General features: G+C 39.4%; 1 protein-coding gene across 1 annotated transcript in view; it reads right to left on the bottom strand.

The window, feature by feature from the left end:
- Positions 1 to 20,165, bottom strand: part of LOC150105381 (transmembrane and coiled-coil domain-containing protein 4-like) — a 298,911-nt gene that overhangs the window by 206,591 nt on the left and 72,155 nt on the right. Inside the window, exon 4 of the mRNA XM_090393942.1 lies at positions 12,375 to 12,516. Coding sequence (XP_090250068.1) covers positions 12,375 to 12,516 — 142 coding nt within the window. The remainder of the gene's footprint in view (positions 1 to 12,374; positions 12,517 to 20,165) is intronic.

Genomic DNA, 20,165 nt, shown 5'->3' with positions numbered 1-20,165 from the left:
GTTTTTACTTGTGGCCACAGCAATCTCAAGAGACAGTTAATGACAGGACATCATAGGATTCCATTTTACTGTTAGAACCAGAGGGCAGTCCGTACTGGTTAAAGTAGCCCTCATGATGTAATGGCTCTTGTCTCAAACTACATCCATCCAAGAATGAATCCTAGAACTGGAATTCTGGAACCCTGGAATTTTCAAATTTCGGAATTTGATGCTAGTATTTTATGCTAGCCAGGCCTTCTTAGCATATCCTGGAACAACAGTAGGAACTTGAAATTGGTGTCCTGAAATTTCTGGAATGCTTCTTTAATAATTTTATAACATTTAGTAAAATAGACTTTCTCTTTTTCATTCAATCTCATAATTATGTCATCCACAACATTAAACACACATACAATTCAGAAATTAATGCATTTTATATTAAACAAGTTGAACTGTCTGAGTTAACTTATAATTTTATGAAAGAATGAATCCAATATATACATTACCAGTTGCCAATCCTGGAAAGCAGTGGAGAAAAAATACATATATATCATTATGATTAAAATATATTATACAAAACAAACTTCAAAAATATACAAGTCTTGCACAATGAATTAGAGCAATTTATTTAATATTTGCAATTCTGAAAAAATACAAAATATTTTTTATGTAAATCACATCCATGAAAGGCTGTAATATACATGTAATACCTACTGCACATATAGAACAGCTGGTCAGAATCAAGGATTAGATAATATGAGAACCCTGTTTTAGAAACCAAACATGTTACTCACACCACTATACATCTCTAAATAAGTAGGACAGAGGTCTCATGCTGAATAACAAAAATTCTATACTACCTAAAGATTTTCATTGCCTTCCATGACACAGTGGGATTTGGGGTGTGAAACTGTAGCCTGTTGGTTAGAAAGAAGAGATAATATCTACTTGGCCAACCAGACAACCATTTATGAATAAGAATATGAAGTCATATGTAATCCAGCAGTCTCCATGGTCATTTCCATTAAATAAAATACCCAGATACTCTGTTTTTTAAAGATAAAGTGTGATTAGTAAACTGGTCCATGTAGCATAGTTGACTGAGGTTGGTGATAAAAAAATATATATCTATAATCTATATATATATATATATATATATATAACTAAAAAATATATATGTAATATAGTATGTGCCTATTGTAATAACAGGTTACTATTTTTTGTTTCTTATTATTTAAAAATGCAAGTCATACTGTTGTGATATATGGACCACAGAGCACAATAATTTAATATAAGAGGTATAAAGACAGCTGCCTAGCTTAAATAGTTTATAGTAAAAAGGAATAAGGAAATTTGAGACTTATCCTCATTTGAACTGAGATGGTCATCTTTCTGCAGTTTTCAGTTACTATCTGAATATATCATACAGTACACAGAGATTAATCCCACATACACTAGAATTCACAAAACCTGTAACACAATAGTGCCTTGTGCAGGCAGGTGGTTAATGAGAAAGAAGGAATCTATTAACAAGTTTCTCAAAAAGCTGATAGTTATATTCAATGGGAGAAAAGAAAACAGTATGTAGAAAGCTGTTCCAAAAGAACAGAGGTAGATGGAATGAAAGAAGATGAGAGGTTGGTTTGATATCTGCTGCATTTACTGGTCTCCAAACTCTGAAAACCACTCAGCCCTCTTCACCTTCTTCTCTATGAAGCTCAACCATCATGATCAGCTACCCACAGTAAAGTCATCTTCTAGATGACCTGAATGACTACAACCCAAAATGGCTGCAAGCTGGATGTGATGTGAAAGTTTCTGCTATAAGCAATGATCTAATGCAAATCATACACACCTACCTGAATTTCCAATAATCTCTTTCACTTTCCCAATAACCTTGATCTTTTTTAACTAGTTCTCCTTCCGGACAGACTGTAGAGGTTACCTTTCTTCTCAGCAACTGTGGTCAGCAACTCAGACCACAATCTTGTGCAAGTGTCCAGTCTCACAGGACTCCTGTCCTCTGACGACACCTAACCTCATGTAATTGGCACGATAAAGGTACCAAGTAGGATGACTCTGGAAACTTTTCTTTGCCATGGCACGACCATGGCTTCTGCAGCTCTAACCCAGACACCTGCACTGAACAAGTCACAGATATCATTCACACTGGCATGAATGCATTTATCCCTCATTCTTCCAAATTCCTGTCCACTTTCCAAGCCCTGGTTCAACATAAGATGTATGAAAGCAGTTGAAGAAAAAATCAGCTTAATGCAGGTGGCTTGCATCAAGAACCTGCTTCATAGTCTATGTGAAAGCCAGCAATAAATGTAAAGAACTATCAACAAATTCAAATCCAACTTCATAAAGAAAATTGCAGAAAAATTGCCTCTTGTCCAGATGGAAAATGTGCCTTCTGGTCCCTTGCAAAAGCCATCCGATTCAGCTTCTGCTCAACTGTACTTCCACCTCTCCCCACCATCCAGATGGCACCACTCTTGCAGCACCCAAAGAAAAAGCTGACCTCCTGACATCACAGTTTTCCTCTCACTTCTGCAAGATGACAAAGGCAAATCACCTCCTTTCATGCCAGCATCCAAGTACCATGTGCCTCCTGTGGTCTTTCAGCAAAAAGACATAACAAAAATACTAGACAATCTGAGCATTACAAAGTAGTTGTTCTTAATGGAATCTCTCCTATTGTACTCAAACATTGTGCTCCAGAGAGCTAGCACCTCTCCTCTATCGTATCTTCAATCTTCTATACTCAGGTGGAAGCTATCTCATTTCATGGAAGCAAGCATATATCCAACTCATACCAAAAAAAGGGAGACAAAAGCCTATCCAATTACCATCACCCTCAATCCTCTCCAAAATAATAGAAAAGGTTATCAATAGTCAACTTTTTCACTACCTAGAAGCTCACCAGTATGGATTACACCAATCGAGATCTACTGCTGATCCCTCAGCCTACATCATCCACCACTGGACACAGGCCATGGAATGGTTCCTGTTACCCATGACATTTCCAGGACTTTTGGCTCAGATTTGGCATCCTGGCCTGCTTTGTAAACTCTTTCTTCAGTCTATCTGTCCTGTGACTCTCTGTAACTGGATAGCCAGCTTTCTCTCTGGTCATTCACTGTGTCATTGGATGGCACCCTCTCTTTGAGGGTGCCTCAGAGATCCGTTCTATCACCTACCCTCTTTTTCTTATACATAACTGACCTACTCTCCATCACTACAAATCTTATCTATAGCTTTGCTGATAATATCCCTCTCCATTCATCCAACACCTTTAAAAACCATGTAGCTCCTAGACATCACTTACATTAAGATCTGCATCCAGTGCCTTAAACCATGATTTCCATACCATCCTTCAAATGGACAAAGGATAACCTGGTCACCTTCAATGTTGGAAAAATGCAGTCCTGCCTTTTCTCTCACAAAAGGGATTTCAGCTCACCTTTCCTTATCCTCAGTAATACACACATTACAAGACAGGATGCACTATCTCTCCTTGGACTGACATTCACCTCCAGCCTCTGGCACAGGCACATCATATTAATATCTTCCTCAGTCTCTAAAAAACTAGGCATTCTTTTCTGCTTAAAAAGCTAATTTATACCCACCTAACCTTATATAAATCCCAAATCTGCCCTTCTTTAGAATAATGTTCACACATTTTAGGTGGCACACCTAAAACCTCCTTAAAAATTCCTTATGCTGTTCAGAGAAGAGCTGAATTGCTCTCCTCTGAACGTCTACTGGTAGATGACTCTTTCTTCACAGACGCATTGTTTCAGTTCTGTCTCTCTTCTACAGGTACTTCCATGGTCACTGCTCCAAGGAATTGTCAAACATCATTCCTCTACTTGCGGTTAGCCCTGCTAAAACAAGAGCAGCAGCTGGCCAACATCCCTTTTCAGTATAACTACAAACACATCAAACCTGCTTCGCCTCTTGCTCATTCATTCCATCTACCTCTTCTTCTAGAACAGCCTTCCTCATAATGAGTTGTCCAACTTCAATTTCCTGCTCTTCAAGAAAAATGTCAATAGATTTCTCCTTTCTCAATCCTGATGTGTTCACCCCATATATATATATATATATATATCCTTAGGGAAGTTTTGGGTGCACCAATCCAAATGTATGAACAATATTCTAAGATCAGTAAAATTTAGAATTTATAAAGTATTAGGAATGGAGTTAGGAGAGAATTTATTGATGATTTATTTGCCAAATTTTTTACAGCAGAGGTAAAAGGTGATGCCTTTGACTAGGCTATTTAATTTAAATCTCATCAGCTCTGGCATTCAAAGAGAGTGGAAGGAGGGCAAAATAAAAAATATTTTCTTCTTTGAATAAAGGAGGATCTAAGTGTTTGCTAGAAAATTATAGGTCAATCATTATCTCAAGAGTGGCAGTAAAAGCACAGAAAAGATGGTCAAAAAGAGAATTCATGAATGGATGCATTAGAATAATCATTATACTCTATGAGGGGCAGCGCTTTGTGAAGTGTCAGTCATGCCTTAGTAATCTACTAACTTTTAATGTACTAACTTAGTAATCTACTAACTTGGCTGTCACTCTATAGAGTGACAGCCAAGTTGAATAAAGGGAATGGCTACACAATAATGCTGCCTAAAAAGCAAAGGTGATTGACAGGATGCCATATGGAACTCTGTTATGCAAACTATAACAAATGGGGATGAGCATAAAACTGGTGCCATGGATAAAAGGGAAGCTGCTGGACAGATATCAAAGAGTAGCATATGAAGAAGTAGAATCCAGGAGAAGGCAAGTGATTATTGCAGGGCTCTGTGCTTGGACCACTTCTGTTTAATTTGTACATAGATATATAGTAAATAATTTGAAGGGAGATATTCACTTGTAATTAACTGATGTGAAGTAGAGAACTTGCAGGATGATTTAAATAGGCTGACAGAATGGACAAAACATAATGTATATAAATTTAATGTGGAAAAGTGTAAAGTTATGTATTCTGGGATACAAAGATTAGAAGCTGTGTACCACACTGAGGGAACTGTACTGAGATTAATGAAGCAGGGATTTTAGAGTAGATAGAGAGTTGAAGTTTAGAGGGCATATTGCTAAAGCAGCCAGGGTGACTCACAGGATTACTTCATTATTGAAGAATATGCTAACAAGCAAAGATAAGGAAGTTATCATTACTCTTTATAAAGCCTTGATATGACCAGATCTGGTTCACTACACTCAGGTCTGTCATCTAGATTCCCTGGGAATGAGGAAGTGATGGAGAGAATGAAAAGGCAAGTGATCAAGATGGTGAGTGATATGTGAAATGCTTCCTATGAAGATAGATTGAGGGTTTGCAAATTGCAAAAGTTGGTTGATAGGTAAAAAAAAAAAAAGGGGGGGGGGGGACATTTAAGCTGCTTTAAAGAATTTTATAGGATTAACACAGGGAGAAATGTTTCAGCACTTGGCTAGAGGAGGCAGAATAGGAAGTCATACCTGGAAGTTAGATAAGATTGTGGTTAACGAGGCATGAGGACTACATTTTTCACTTGGAGAGTGGTGAAGAAAGGGAATGGGTTGCCTGTGTCAGTTGTAAGTGCTTTGTCTATTAATGGTTTCAAGTGGAAGTTTGATAGATATTGTTTTGATAGTCTAGGTAACCCATGATGAGTTTTAAGACTTCATGAAGGTGCTCATGCAATAATAATAATATCATCTGCATAAAGTAAAGTGACAAGTTTAAGATCTCCAGTTTTAAATCAGTTTAATGCCACTTGTGTTCATAATGTGATCCACATAGATGAATAAAGATGGATATAGTGGGCCTCCCTCTCTTATACCCTGATTTTACATCAAATTATCTTCTTTTGCCTTCAATTCTAACTGGTGACTTACAACTTAAATATAGACTGTATACTGATCTAGATAAAGTTTGATTTGCCCCATATAATTAAAGCATTTTGAAAATGATTTTCTCTTGGCAACTTGTCACGTACCTTTCCCAGATCTCATCAACAAATTCCTGATATGTATCCTGAGGGGGGGGGGGGGTACAGGATATCATGATAGTACTACATGAGTTTACATCATTGCTAACTTCCTATCACCAATTTTTTTTCCAAATTAATCTATTATCTGTAAATTAAAGATGCCAAGAAATTTTATTCTTGATTTAAGCCTTTATGAGTGTAAGCAACGTTTATGCATTAAGTATCTTCACGACTGAGCTATTTGTATATATAGAGGATATTGGCTTCACATCAATTGCCTTAGTATCCCATAACACAAACCACACATCTTTTCAGATGTGTATAATGCTATACACTATGGGAAAGGCCACTACCCAGACCAGTTTCGATCTTTAGTGAGGTCTCATCAGTGCCACATCTAGAGGGATACCATGGTTGAAGTAATGTAGAAGTCATATAAGATATGTGAAGAGCCAAAGGCTTCAATTCGGCGACATATAACTTGTTTAAGTTAAGGGATATTACATCCCATATAGTTTCTTAGCCGAATAAGAAACTCAAAGAGTTTCATGCCGAATATAGTAAAAACTATATATAGAGTTCGGCGATTCCAAGCGTAAGCAAATACCTGGATACTGCAGCACTGATCCCAAAGGGTAGTGCAAGCTGGGGCAACTCGTGGTAGAGGTGGAGCGAGCTCCGATCACTATTCTTGATATTTGCCCATAATGTGAACTTAGCTCCTAGGAACTGTATTTTTGTTCACATTATGAGAGAAGGTCACTACCCAGACCGGTTTCGACCTTTATTGAGATAGAATGGGAGTTCATGTCTCTCATCATTGGCCTTTGGAGAATAAAGCATGCTGAGGATCAGCAGACAGTAAAAGAGGAGTATGATATAAGATAGAGTAGGATAGTAGGAGATAAAAAGAGGCCTCAGTCAACCTGTTTAGTCTTATTGGCTAATTGGTCTGTAACATATAATCTCAATTTATCTGTTCAGAAAAAGGTTAAACATAGACTTTTGTCTATAGTTCACATATTATTTTATCTAAAGTAATGATTTACTCCAGTATTAATGGAGGTTCTTTTTATGTTACTAGATATAATATCCTTATTTTTATTCCAGGTAAATAATTTTTTTTTTTTTTTTTTTAAAGACAAGATGTAAATAATAGGACTTATTTAAATATTTATTTTAAATCTAAAATAACAGGACTTAAGGTCCGGTAAGTAGGAATGAATAGGAACTTACTGAGGAACTTGTATACCTGGTACCACTGGGACTTAGAATGGGGAAGAGACTGGCCCGGGAGATGCCACTCACGAGGAGTGGCACCGCCTCGCAGTAAGCCTTTGCCGCCCGCGTTCTCAGCTCTTCCCCCCTTGTTTGGAGTAAAGAAACCGTGCCAGCGAAAGCTTTGTGGCTAGGGGAGACAGAGTGGTTATTCTTTTTCCTGGGGTGGGGGGGATGGTGGGTTTTTTGGGTTCTAAAGAGATATACAGGGCTTGATGCATCCCTGTATAAGAAAGCATATTGTCGGTGGTTTGCAGTATTGATTCACAAATTTAAAGTCTCCTAGTAAGTGCCTTTCTTGTGCAAGAAATTTGGGTAGGTAGAAAAAGAAACCTTTTCTTATTCTTGCATACATTAAATTTGCGTCTCGTACCTGGGATTTTTTCCGTACTTTCCAGATGTGATATTTTAGTACATTGATTAGGAAGATAGTGAACTTTTGGGTTTTTTGGACTGGTGGCGGGAATTGTAGTCGTACGACCTCTTCTACTGTCAGCATGGGGATTCCCAATGCTGTGCTGAGTCTCCGCCAGATGCATTGGGCTGGTGGGCAAAAATAAAAGAAGTGGTCCACCGTTTCCACGTCCCGGCAGACATCGCAGAATGGGTCGCACGGGTTAGGTACATGCCGGGATTTCACCTGTTTCACCGGGATCCGCCCGTAGGCTATTCTCCAGGCTAGATCCCGATGAAAAGGCTGTTCCCAGCTATTTTTGATGTTTCTGAAGAGAATTTCATTATTTGTACTAAGATTGGGTGTATCACGCCTGGAAAGTTGGAAGAAATCCCAGTATACTGCTTTGGGTTTGTGTGTGAGGATTGCTATTCCTCTGTCTCTGAGTGTTGTGATCGATTTCACTACTGTACGGTACCACTTGGGCACCCCCCTTGCGTGGGGTCCAGCATAGTCCGTGATCCCAAAGAGGGGAGGAAAAGTCCTATAAAATATCTAATTAGTAGGCCAGAAATGTGGTTGGAGTTTAAGGCCTTCCGTACAGTTTTGAACGTGTTTGCTTGTAGCAAGCTTTTGTGATCGGGCAGAGCATAACCCCCTTCTTCCTGTTTGAGTTGTAGGTATTCTTTCTTTACTTTGCGTTTTCTCCCATTCCAGAAGAAATCCAGGAGTTCTTTTGATAATTTATTTTCTTGTGCCAGTGTGATGCCTGTGATATTGACAGTGTGCATCAGCATTGGGGTGACGATTGTTTTTATTACTGTCGCTCTGCCATAAAAGGAGAAGAAGGTTGGTTTGAACAGCCTTATCCTTTCCCTGCTTGTCTCCTGCAATTTTTGGATTGGTAGTGCTAGGGTGTCTGAAAAGGGCAAGCCTAGTATAGTTATGGGCTGTGTCTGTAGCGTTAAACCGTAGGGAAGTCCAGTGCTATGGAAATTTCCGAAACTTTTGATTTTGGTTTTTTGTGCGTTAATGCAAAGACCACTGACTATGCTGAATTTTTGCGGCGTGTGCAGATAGATATAGATGGACTCAGAGTCTCTGAGTGTAGCCACTACATCGTCTGCATACGCCACTATTTTGCATTGTCTGGAGCCTTGGGGCAGTGGAATACCGTTAATTGCGGGGGTGTTATCAATTCTTTTGATTAGGGGTTCTAATACTAGGGAGAAGAGGAGGGGGCTTAGCGGGTGGCCTTGCCTAACCCCTCTCTTTATGCGGATTGGTTCTGTTAGAAACCCATTAATAGATAGTTGGGTCGTGGCTTCTGCATACATGTTTTTAATTGTACGCCGAAGTCTCGGGCCCACGCCTGTTTTTTGTAGGGTGTTCTGCAAGTACCTGTGGTTGACGCTGTCAAACGCTTTCTCCAGGTCAGTGGAGAGAAGTGCCAGGGGGTATTTTTTCTCTTTGGGCAGTTTGATCAAGTCTCTTAACAAAAAGAGATTGAATTCCATAGATCTACCAGGGATCCCGTAGACCTGTGAGCTTGCTATTATTTTTTCGATACCGCCCTTAAGGCACATGCAGATAATTTTTGCAAAAATCTTGTAGTCTACGCTGGTTAGGGAGATTGGACGCCAGTTATTCGACAAGGTCCGATCTCGGTCTTTCTTGGGGATAAAGATGGTGTGGCTTTTAACAAATTCCTCGGGGATGTTTCCCGAAGTGAGGAATTCATTAAAGATGTTTATTAACGCTGCCAATGCAAATTCCCAGATAGATCTATAGAATTCTATCCCCAGTCTGTCTGGCCCTGGGGTCTTCTTTGTTTTCATCATTCTGCACGTGGCCTTTAATTCGGCTGCAGTTATCGGCCTGTCCTGCAGGGCACTAAGATGATCGGGAAAACGTGTTGCGTCCCACTCGCTGAAGTCATTCGTGCCCTGCCGGTCAGAGAAGATACCGATATACTGCTGATGAAAGTGACGGAGTATTTCGTGGGTTGAGCGTAAAATCTGGCCCTTCTCCTCGATCTGGTGAATCGTTTTCTCATCATTAGCCGCCACCCGTTGTTGGTTGTAGAATGCGGCGGAAGGTGTTTCCAAATTTCTGAGATAGAGTCTCGTTCGAAAATCGAGGTCTTCGACTCTTCTCTGCCGCTCTTGCTGCAGCTCTATTTCTACTTGCCTGATAAGATGTCCGCAGGGAACTCCGCTCTGTTCGTTTGTCCGGTACCAGCCGAGTTCCCTGTAGAGATCCCTCAGCCGTTTGCGTTGTTGGTAGGCCCTTTCGCGCCCGCATTTTTGGAACAGTTCCCTAGCCTGCCACTTGAAGCTCAGCCAGTTTTCCCAGTTCCAGTTGGTGTTTGTCCATCTGTCACAGAGGTTCTGTAGCTGGTCACTAAAAAGACTGGAAAAGGTGGGAGGAAGCCTCCAAGGCCCTCTGGCTGTTTCCATAACCCTCTGGGAGCGTGATTTTGAGTATGACCATTTTGTGGTCGGTTGTCATGTTGTGCACTGCAGTGTGACGTATCCTCTGAACATATTGTTCCAAGTTTTGGGATATGTACACCCTGTCTAGTCTTGTCGCTATCTGGCCGCAGCACCACGTAGTTTCTACTTTGGAGGGGTTATTCCGCCTCCAGATATCGACGAGATCAAAATTAATACAGCATCGTTTTAAAGCGGCAATGCCGCCAGTTCCGTTGTTTGGATTCCCACCGATTTTGTCTAGACGTGTGTCTTCCACACAGTTCCAGTCTCCTGCAACTATTAGGTGTTCTGCTCCCAGGAGATAGTTTTCAAGGGCAGAGAAGAGACCAGTTCTGTGGTATGGATTGTTCGGGGCGTAAACTGCAGCCAGTCGGATGGTACGGCCACCGTACTTCCAGTCCACCGTTACTAGGCGTCCTGTGGCGTCTTTTTGGACGTTGAAGAACCCCCCCGCGATTGGGGGGGGGGGGAGAATTAGTATCCCCACCCCTCGCGAGTGAGCGTCCCCGAAGCACCAGTAGCTGGTGACCGGATAGCTTCTCGAGAAGTTCTCCACGTCCCAGTGCTTATAGAAATGGGTTTCTTGTATCAGGAGGATATTGATTTTGTGTGTTAACATTAGCCTCCAGACAGCGCTTTGCGCAAAGGGGTTGCATAGTCCGTTAGTGTTTAAGGTTGCGATTTTAACTTCCATGTTGGTGTTAGTATGGGGGGGGCGTTATCTGTTGGTTGTTCTATGCAGGCCAGTTCTGGTTCCTCGTCGGTGCTGGTTTCACATTCAGCACCCGAGTCAATGATGAGCCTGTTTGGGGAGTCCCTCTCCCCTTCGTCTTCAGAGGCCATTTCGTGGACTTGTGGTTCTGTCGGTTGATCCCTTACTGGGGGTAGGCTCTCTAGCATTGTTACGTCATTGTCGAGGGGCTTTGTGCCTATTGTTTGACATCGACCTTTAGTATGGGTATACTCTGTCTTGTCCTCCGATGACATCAGGCTGCTTTGTTTCGCTTTTTTCTTTTCTTTTGATTCCGTTTCTCTTGTGCGCTTTGTTGGGGCACTGGGTGTGACTTCTTCCTCTTTCCTGCGCGTTTCATAGTTTGCCACCTTGATGCTGGTGATGTTGTCCTGCGTGTGGCGGCTTGCCTTGGATATCTTTTGGGTTTTTGTGGAGGTTGTGATTTCCGTTGATGCTCCCTTTTCAGCCTGTTGGCAGAGCTCCGGAAAATCACTCCTTGCTACTGTCTCAGGCTTCCTGATGGGTGTTATGGTCCCTCCCTAATCGGTGTTATGGTCCCTCCAATTGCTTCTGAGCTTGTCCTGTTTGGACATGTGTCCACTTTGTGGGTCAGATCCCCACACTTCAGACAAGGTTCCGTACAGCTTTCTATTTTATGTTTTGATGCTTTGCAATTTCTGCATTGTATTCGAGGGCAATCTGCTCCAAGGTGTTCTTCCGAGTTACATCTAAAGCACCTTCTTTTCACACCCGGGTAGTTGATCATTACCCTCGTTCCCCCCAAAAAAACAAAGTTGGGGACTTCTTTTTTCATTTCAATCTGGATTTCGACATCTCCTGTTTTCCATCCTTTATAGTCTGCGTACTCCATTGCTTTAATCTCGTGAATTTCTCCCCATTGGCTAAAGAATTTCTTGACTTCAGGTTCATTCCCTAGGTATTCTAGTGGAAACCTGGTTATTTTTAGCGTTTTGCGTAGGCTCCCTACTAGAAACGGTCTGATTGTTTGTCCACAACAAATGAAACCCTCTAATAATTTCTTTTTTGTTTGTTCGCTTTTGACCACTATTTGGAATCTATTGTTCCCATAAGGTATAAAACCGTAATATTTTCAGCCCCTACTGTTTCGATTAGAGCTCTCGCTAACGCCCTCTGATCTACGGGCTTCGTGAGCTCGATACCGAGCGTCCTAGTTCTAGGCAAAAAATGCGACATGGTTACAGAAATTCATTTTTGTATTATCGCAATATGTACACATATTTGACATAATTCGGATAATTTCACATGGATAATAAAAATACACTGAGTTAAAAAATTTGTTTAGGGGGATTTTCAATTATCTCCATTCAGCACTTTTTTTTTTTAATAAGAAATTTTTAGCAGTCTCAGTTAGTGCATACTATTTGCCAAGGTCCTGAATGGATATTATATTTAAGACACCAATTAAAATTACTTAAATTTCCATTATTACAAAAAATTCCCTCAGTTTGGTTTCATACCTCTTTCAACTGCAAATAAAATAAGATCTTCTATAACATTAAGACAGTTGCCATTTAAAGCTGATTCCTCTTTAAGAACTACTGTTAGTGGACCAATATCTCCGCCTTCACCATCCAGGAATGCATACATCACAGATTCAACCTTCAAAATAATTAACACCTCTTAGATCACATATGCAAATAAAATGCCATGAAAAGTACAAAATATGCTATTTTCTCCCTTTTCCCTATTTTACCAAATATCACTCGGTTACAAATGGATGTTTAACTGTTCTATGTGATAACAGGAATTTTTCTAAGTTTTTTTTTTTTTTTTTTTTTTTTTTCAAGCCAAGAGATTAGCTGGTTAATAACATGAGTTTTCTGTAAACCAGTAAACTACTCTGGAAACACATACATTTAACTGTGTTACCGAACACAGTGTCAAAATTAGAATGCTGACCAGCATGCAGCCATAATAAATAAGAATGAAGCAATTCCTAGCAGTTTTCCAGATACAAATGTTTCCTGTTTAACAACTCAACAATTCATTTACAAAACACATAAATAAAGACCAGGTTTCAAGTGTCCATAAATTTCTGCCATGTCAACAGTTGAGTTTCATAATATGGAGTATTTGTTACAGTAAAAGTTTTTGTCTTCTATAATAATGATAAATGATATCCAACTTGAAGAAAAAGATCTGTACAGAGAGGACTAAGCTCAATTCCATAGCTTAAAGAATGAAAAAAAAAAAAAAATGAAAGAACATATGAAAGTCAAGAGAATCAATTTCATTACATTAAGACTGAAATAAATGAAATCACTACCTATATTTCATTACATTTTTTCTTTTTTTTTAAATAATCAAACTTCGTTAAATATTTAATTAATTTAATTTATATTTAATATTCGATACATATAAAATATCTATATATTCTAAATAATAAATAAATAAATAAGTGTAAAGGTTTATAATTTGGGGGGGGGGGGGGCCCTAAAATTATTTTTTTACAGAAAAAGAGAAATCGTGGGAAAGGTAGATAATAAGAACAGATTTTTTTTTCTTTAAAAACTGACCTCAAAACAAAATCAACTGGTAGTATTAATAATGGATGAGAAATAAAGAGATCAAATAAGTGATGTGTTTAACACAAAACTTAAAATTCTAGATAAACTGAAAAGTAATTAAGTCAAATGTGCCAGTAGTCTACATTTACAATGCAAATAAGTAAAGGAAAGGAAAATTCATAATGTAGTTATTACCACTTATATGATTCATGATTATGGGGGGTGCTTAAGAGTCAAAGCTGTATAACTGAGAGGAGACCTCCACATAGCCTTTAAAGGAATGCGGAGAACCGACCAGGGCTTCTGACCTAATGTCCAATCCTCATCTTCTCGTGGTGCACCCTGTTGGGTATCTACTTGGATACTGAACGAACGAGGATGGGCTGACAATTTGGGATTTAGCCAACCAAATTGTATTCTTATTGGTTAAACCAAAATAAAAAATGATGGTACAACGTGACAAAATTTCATGCCGGCTGGGGTGTTGCCCGGTTAAACAAGGCCCCCGTTGTTTTCGCCAGGGAACCAGGGCAAACAGCGAAAAGTCAGCTACTGGAACAAATCTGAAAACAAACCCCAACTCAACATCACCAGAGTTAAAGATCGGTACTATCAATGTAAGAAGCCTGAATGGCAAAGAAATGGAGCTAGCAGAGGAATTAGATAAGTACCAGATCAGCATAATAGGAGTGACTGAAACAAAAAAGACAAAAACTGGTGAGATCTTTCTGAGCAATAAATACAAAATGTTATATTCAGGCAATGACAATCTAGGAAAAGGAGTAGCCATAGTATTCAACACAAAATACGAGGCTAATCTTCTTGAATGGCAGTCAGTCTCAAGTAGGGTAATGTGGGCAAATATGAGAATGGGGAACTGGACAATGAGACTTATTTGTGCCTATGGTCCCACAGAAGGTTCTACTAAGGTAGAAGTGGAGGAATTTTTTGAAGCTTTAGAAAAGGCAACTGACACAATGAAAAATGAAAAGTTGGTCCTTGTTGGGGATCTAAATAGCAAAGTAGGAAATGATTGTGAAACATACAAAAATATTTTGGGAAACTTAAGTATAAAGAGCTAATAAGCTTCATTTCGGCAATGAAAACATTACTAAAATTAAGGGGATATTAAATCCCACATAGTTTTAAAACCGAATAAGAAACTCAAAGATAGGAATCAGAGAGTTTCTTGCCGAATATAGTAAACTATAAAGTATCGGCGAACACTAGCGTTAGCCAATGCAAGTGATCCTAGTACGCAGTACAATCTCGGGCAACTCGTTGCAAAGGTGAGTAAAGTTCAGATCGCTATTCTTCGGTATTTTCCATAATGTAAAAACACATTTCCTAGGAAATGTATGCTGTTATTACATTATGGAGGGAGGTCACCACCCAGACCGGTTTCAGCCTTTTTTGAGGCCTCATCAGTGAGTGGCTAGACCTAATACCGAAGTGTATAGCGAAAAGAACTTATATACTCTGCGAACGAGTTTTCCCAGTAGATGCAACCATTAAGTTACTTAAGTATAAAGAGCTAATAAGCTTCATTTCGGCAATGAAAACATTACTAAAATTAAGGGGGATATTAAATCCCACATAGTTTTAAAACCGAATAAGAAACTCAAAGATAGGAATCAGAGAGTTTCTTGCCGAATATAGTAAACTATAAAGTATCGGCGAACACTAGCGTTAGCCAATGCAAGTGATCCTAGTATACGTAGTACAATCTCGGGCAACTCGTTTCAAAGATGAGTAAAGTTCAGATCACTATTCTTAGGTATTTTCCATAATGTAAAAACACATTTCCTAGGAAATGTATGCTGTTATTACATTATGGAGGGAGGTCACCACCCAGACCGGTTTCAGCCTTTTTTGAGGCCTGATCAGTGAGTGGCTAGACCTAATACCGAAGTGTATAGCGAAAAGAACTTATATACTCTGCGAACGAGTTTTCCAAGTAGGTGCAACCATTAAGTTACTTAAGTATAAAGAGCTAATAAGCTTCATTTCGGCAATGAAAACATTACTAAAATTAAGGGGATATTAAATCCCACATAGTTTTAAAACCGAATAAGAAACTCAAAGATAGGAATCAGAGAGTTTCTTGCCGAATATAGTAAACTATAAAGTATCGGCGAACACTAGCGTTAGCCAATGCAAGTGATCCTAGTACGTAGTACAATCTCGGGCAACTCGTTGCAAAGGTGAGTAAAGTTCAGATCGCTATTCTTGGGTATTTTCCATAATGTAAAAACACATTTCCTAGGAAATGTATGCTGTTATTACATTATGGAGGGAGGTCACCACCCAGACCGGTTTCAGCCTTTTTTGAGGCCTCATCAGTGAGTGGCTAGACCTAATACCGAAGTGTATAGAATCCCACAAAGTTTTAAAACTATGTGGGATTTAATATCCCCTTAATTTTAGTAATGTTTTCATTGCCGAAATGAAGCTTATTAGCTCTTTATACTTAAGTAACTTAATGGTTGCACCTACTTGGAAAACTCGTTCGCAGAGTATATAAGTTCTTTTCGCTATACACTTCGGTATTAAGTCTAGCCACTCACTAATGAGGCCTCAAAAAAGGCTGAAACCGGTCTGGGTGGTGACCTCCCTCCATAATGTAATAACAGCATACATTTCCTAGGAAATGTGTTTTTACATTATGGAAAATACCTAAGAATAGCGATCTGAACTTTACTCACCTTTGCAACGAGTTGCCCGAGATTTTACTACGTACTAGGATCACTTGCATTGGCTAACGCTAGTGTTCGCCGATACTTTATAGTTTACTATATTCGGCAAGAAACTCTCTGATTCCTATCTTTGAGTTTCTTATTCGGTTTTAAAACTATGTGGGATTTAATATCCCCTTAATTTTAGTAATATTTTGGGAAATTTTGGAGAAAAGAGCAAAGCTAATAATAATGGCAAATATCTGTTGGATTTCTGCTCAGGACATGGACTGGTTATTACTAACACCATGTTCCAACATAAAAATGTGCACAAATTCACATGGAGAGAAGAGGCTAGGAATAAGAAAAGTCTCATTGACTATGTTATTGTTGATAGTTATTTATTATTTTAACGGTATAATAGAACACAGAAACTAAGTAAATAATTAATTTATTAACTTGATGCTGATATTTCGCTGGTGTTATAACCAGCATCTTCAGGGCACAAAAACACTGTTTGTCACAATACGCGAGACTAAAACAACATGGTGTACTTAAACAAAATTGTAGCAGCAACACAAAGACTAGAGTCCTGATTTTGGCGCCCTCTATCTGGAAAAAAAAAAAAAAGAAAAAAAAAAGCTATCATATATTACTAGAGTCCTAGAAACGTGCTAGTTTTTTCTTAATATGACTGTATCACAGATCTTCGGCAAGTTAATACAGCCATATTTGTTGAGATTTGGAGTGTGTTTTAGGGCTTCTGTCGCCTCTAAGAACAATCTCTCTGATTTATACGGGTTTCTGTGTGTGTATTTCCAGTTGATCCTGTGTGCAGGAGTATCCAGTGCATGGTCTGCTAGGCCCGACTTCCCATAATGATAATTCCGGACGTATCTTTTATGTTCGCTGATGCAGATGTTCACAGTTCTTCCTGTTTGACCGTAGTAGGCTTGATTGCATGAGCAGGGTACTTGGTAGACTCCTGGATATGATAAAGGAGGAATGCTATCCTTGGGTGAGCAGATGAGGGTGGCTAATTTGCTACATGGTGTGCCTTTAATGTAAGGGATGGTGACTGTTTTGTTGTGGTTCTCTGTGGTGGATGGTGGGAGGGGTTTCTTAGGAGTGTTTAGTATTTTGTTTATTTTATGTGGATTGTAGCTGTTGGCCAAGAAGGTGTGGCGTAAGTGAGTCAGTTCAGCAGTCAGAGCCTTGTCATTGGAACAGATTGCTCTAGCTCTATGGGTTAGCATTTTTAATATGCCATACTGTTGAGAAGGATGATGGTGTGATTGTTTGTGTAAGTATCTGCCTGTATGTGTGGGTTTTCTAAAAACTGAAAATGATAAGGAACCATCTGGGAGACGTGTGATGAGTGTATCCAGGAGTGAATCCTTAAACGTGTGGACATGTTCGACGAACACATAAGTCTGTCCACACGTTTAAGGATTCTTCACGGAGACGATATCGTACGCAAGACACGACAATATGGTAAGTGGAAGTTGAAATTGGTGCGGCAACTAAACAGGTTAGCCTTCTTAAAGAGGTGCCGAGACACCAAATTAATACCAAACTGTTTTAAAATCAAAAACAAGTTCCACTCGGCATCTATAAACGAGCGAGTGTAGCGCTGTTACGCGAACAGATTAGCACCACTCGCCTGGAATTAACAAAAGCAAATGCAACCATCAGCGCATTACGAGAATCACTGCATAATATTCTAAATACGGAACTTTGGCAGATCTTAGAGAATATCACCGACGCAACAGCAAAAAAAGAATTCGACAGAGTGAAAAACCGGCACCAAAATAAGTTCGAAAACCTCCAACAACGGAACACCATACAACGACCACAATTACAACAAGACCTCGTCGTCGTGAATCTATCATCACTCACCTTAAGCAAAGAAGCCACGACTGCTTTAAGTCGAGGGCACAACTTTGCCATAACCCCTAAGCAAGTTCCAAAAGCCGAAATAATGGCTTCCATCGAACGAGGCATATACGACCTGCCGCCAGCAATAGCTAACAACATACGTTTAGATGTGGCCAACATCCTAATCAAGTCCAAGCCTCCCAAAAATAATATCCCACATAAGGAATTCATTGCTATAAAAGAGCTACACAACAACAGCCAGATTACCATAACAAAAGCAGACAAAGGAAATGCAACCGTGGTGATGGACACAACTGAATATGAAAACAAAATGCACACACTATTACAAGATCAGTCAACATACAAAATTATAGATCGCAATCCCACCAACACCCAAAAGAATAAGGCACGAAAATTATTGAAAAAAGTCACTTCCTGGCCAAAAGACACAGTTAACAAACTCAAACCCTTCCATGTTAACACACCGAGGATCTATGGAGCACCAAAAATTCACAAACAAGGCACACCCTTACGCCCAATTGTGGACAGTATAAATAGTCCCACATACAAACTGGCTAGACATTTAGCTAAGCTACTAGCCACTCTCACAAACAATTCTCCCTCCTTTGTCAAAAATTCAGCACACCTAAAAAGCATCTTACAACACCTTACCCTAAAAAGCATCTTACAACACCTTACCCTAAAAAGCTCAGACTTAATAGTAAGCTTTGACATCACTTCACTATTCACAAATGTACCACTAATAGAAACCCTCAATCTACTGAAGTCACACTTCCCCCATGATATATTTGAACTATTCAAATTCACAATACATGCAGGATATTTCACATGGAAAGGGAAAATATACAAACAAATTGATGGGACAGCCATGGGCTCCCCCCTCCCCCCCCCAGCCAACTTTTACATAGAACACCTGGAAAAACAAGCAATCAATACAGCCACTCTCAAACCAACACTTTGGCTATGCTATGTTGATGATGTGCTTGCTATTTGGCCACGTGGCCCTGAGACATTGAAAACATTCTTAGCACATTTAAATAGCCAACATCCAAAAATCCACTTTACTATGGAACTAGAAACCAACAACTGTCTGCCCTTACTGGAAACACTCATCACACATCTCCCAGATGGTTCCTTATCATTTTCAGTTTTTAGAAAACCCACACATACAGGCAGATACTTACACAAACAATCACACCATCATCCTTCTCAACAATATGGCATATTAAAAATGCTAACCCATAGAGCTAGAGCAATCTGTTCCAATGACAAGGCTCTGACTGCTGAACTGACTCACTTACGCCACACCTTCTTGGCCAACGGCTACAATCCACATAAAATAAACAAAATACTAAACACTCCTAAGAAACCCCTCCCACCATCCACCACAGAGAACCACAACAAAACAGTCACCATCCCTTACATTAAAGGCACATCCGAAAAGATCTCAAGAATTCTCAATAAACATAAACTACGCTCTACATTCAGACCATGTAGCAAATTAGCCACCCTCATCCGCTCACCCAAGGATAGCATTCCTCCTTTATCACATCCAGGAGTCTACCAAGTACCCTGCTCATGCAATCAAGCCTACTACGGTCAAACAGGAAGAACTGTGAACATCTGCATCAGCGAACATAAAAGATACGTCCGGAATTATCATTATGGGAAGTCGGGCCTAGCAGACCATGCACTGGATACCCCTGCACACAGGATCAACTGGAAAAACACAAAAGTAGTACACAGAAAAATCAGACTACACCGTATAAATCAGAGAGATTGTTCTTAGAGATGACAGAAGCCCTAAAACACACTCCAAATCTCAACAAATATGGCTGTATTAACTTGCCGAAGATCTGGGAGACAGTCATATTAAGAAAAAACTAGCACATTTCTAGGACTCTAGTAATATATGATAGCTTTTTTTTTTTTTTTTTTTTTTTTTTTTTTCAGCTAGAGTGTGCCAAAATCAGGACTCTAGTCTTTGTGTTGCTGCTACAATTTTGTTTAAGTACACCATGTTGTTTTAGTCTTGCGTATTGTGACAAACAGTGTTTTTGGGCACTGAAGATGCTGGTTATAACACAAGCGAAATATCAGCATCAAGTTAATAAATTAATTATTTACTTAGTTTATGTGTTCTATTATACCGTTAAAATAATAAACA

Source organism: Typopeltis vanoorti, chromosome 6 (genome assembly GCF_054136105.1).
Source record: "Typopeltis vanoorti isolate ZY-2024b chromosome 6, IOZ_Tvanoo_1.0, whole genome shotgun sequence".
Taxonomy (NCBI): Eukaryota; Metazoa; Arthropoda; class Arachnida; order Uropygi; family Thelyphonidae; genus Typopeltis; species Typopeltis vanoorti.
The sequence above is the reverse complement of the archived record's forward strand: the minus strand, read 5'-3'. Positions and strand labels throughout refer to the sequence as shown.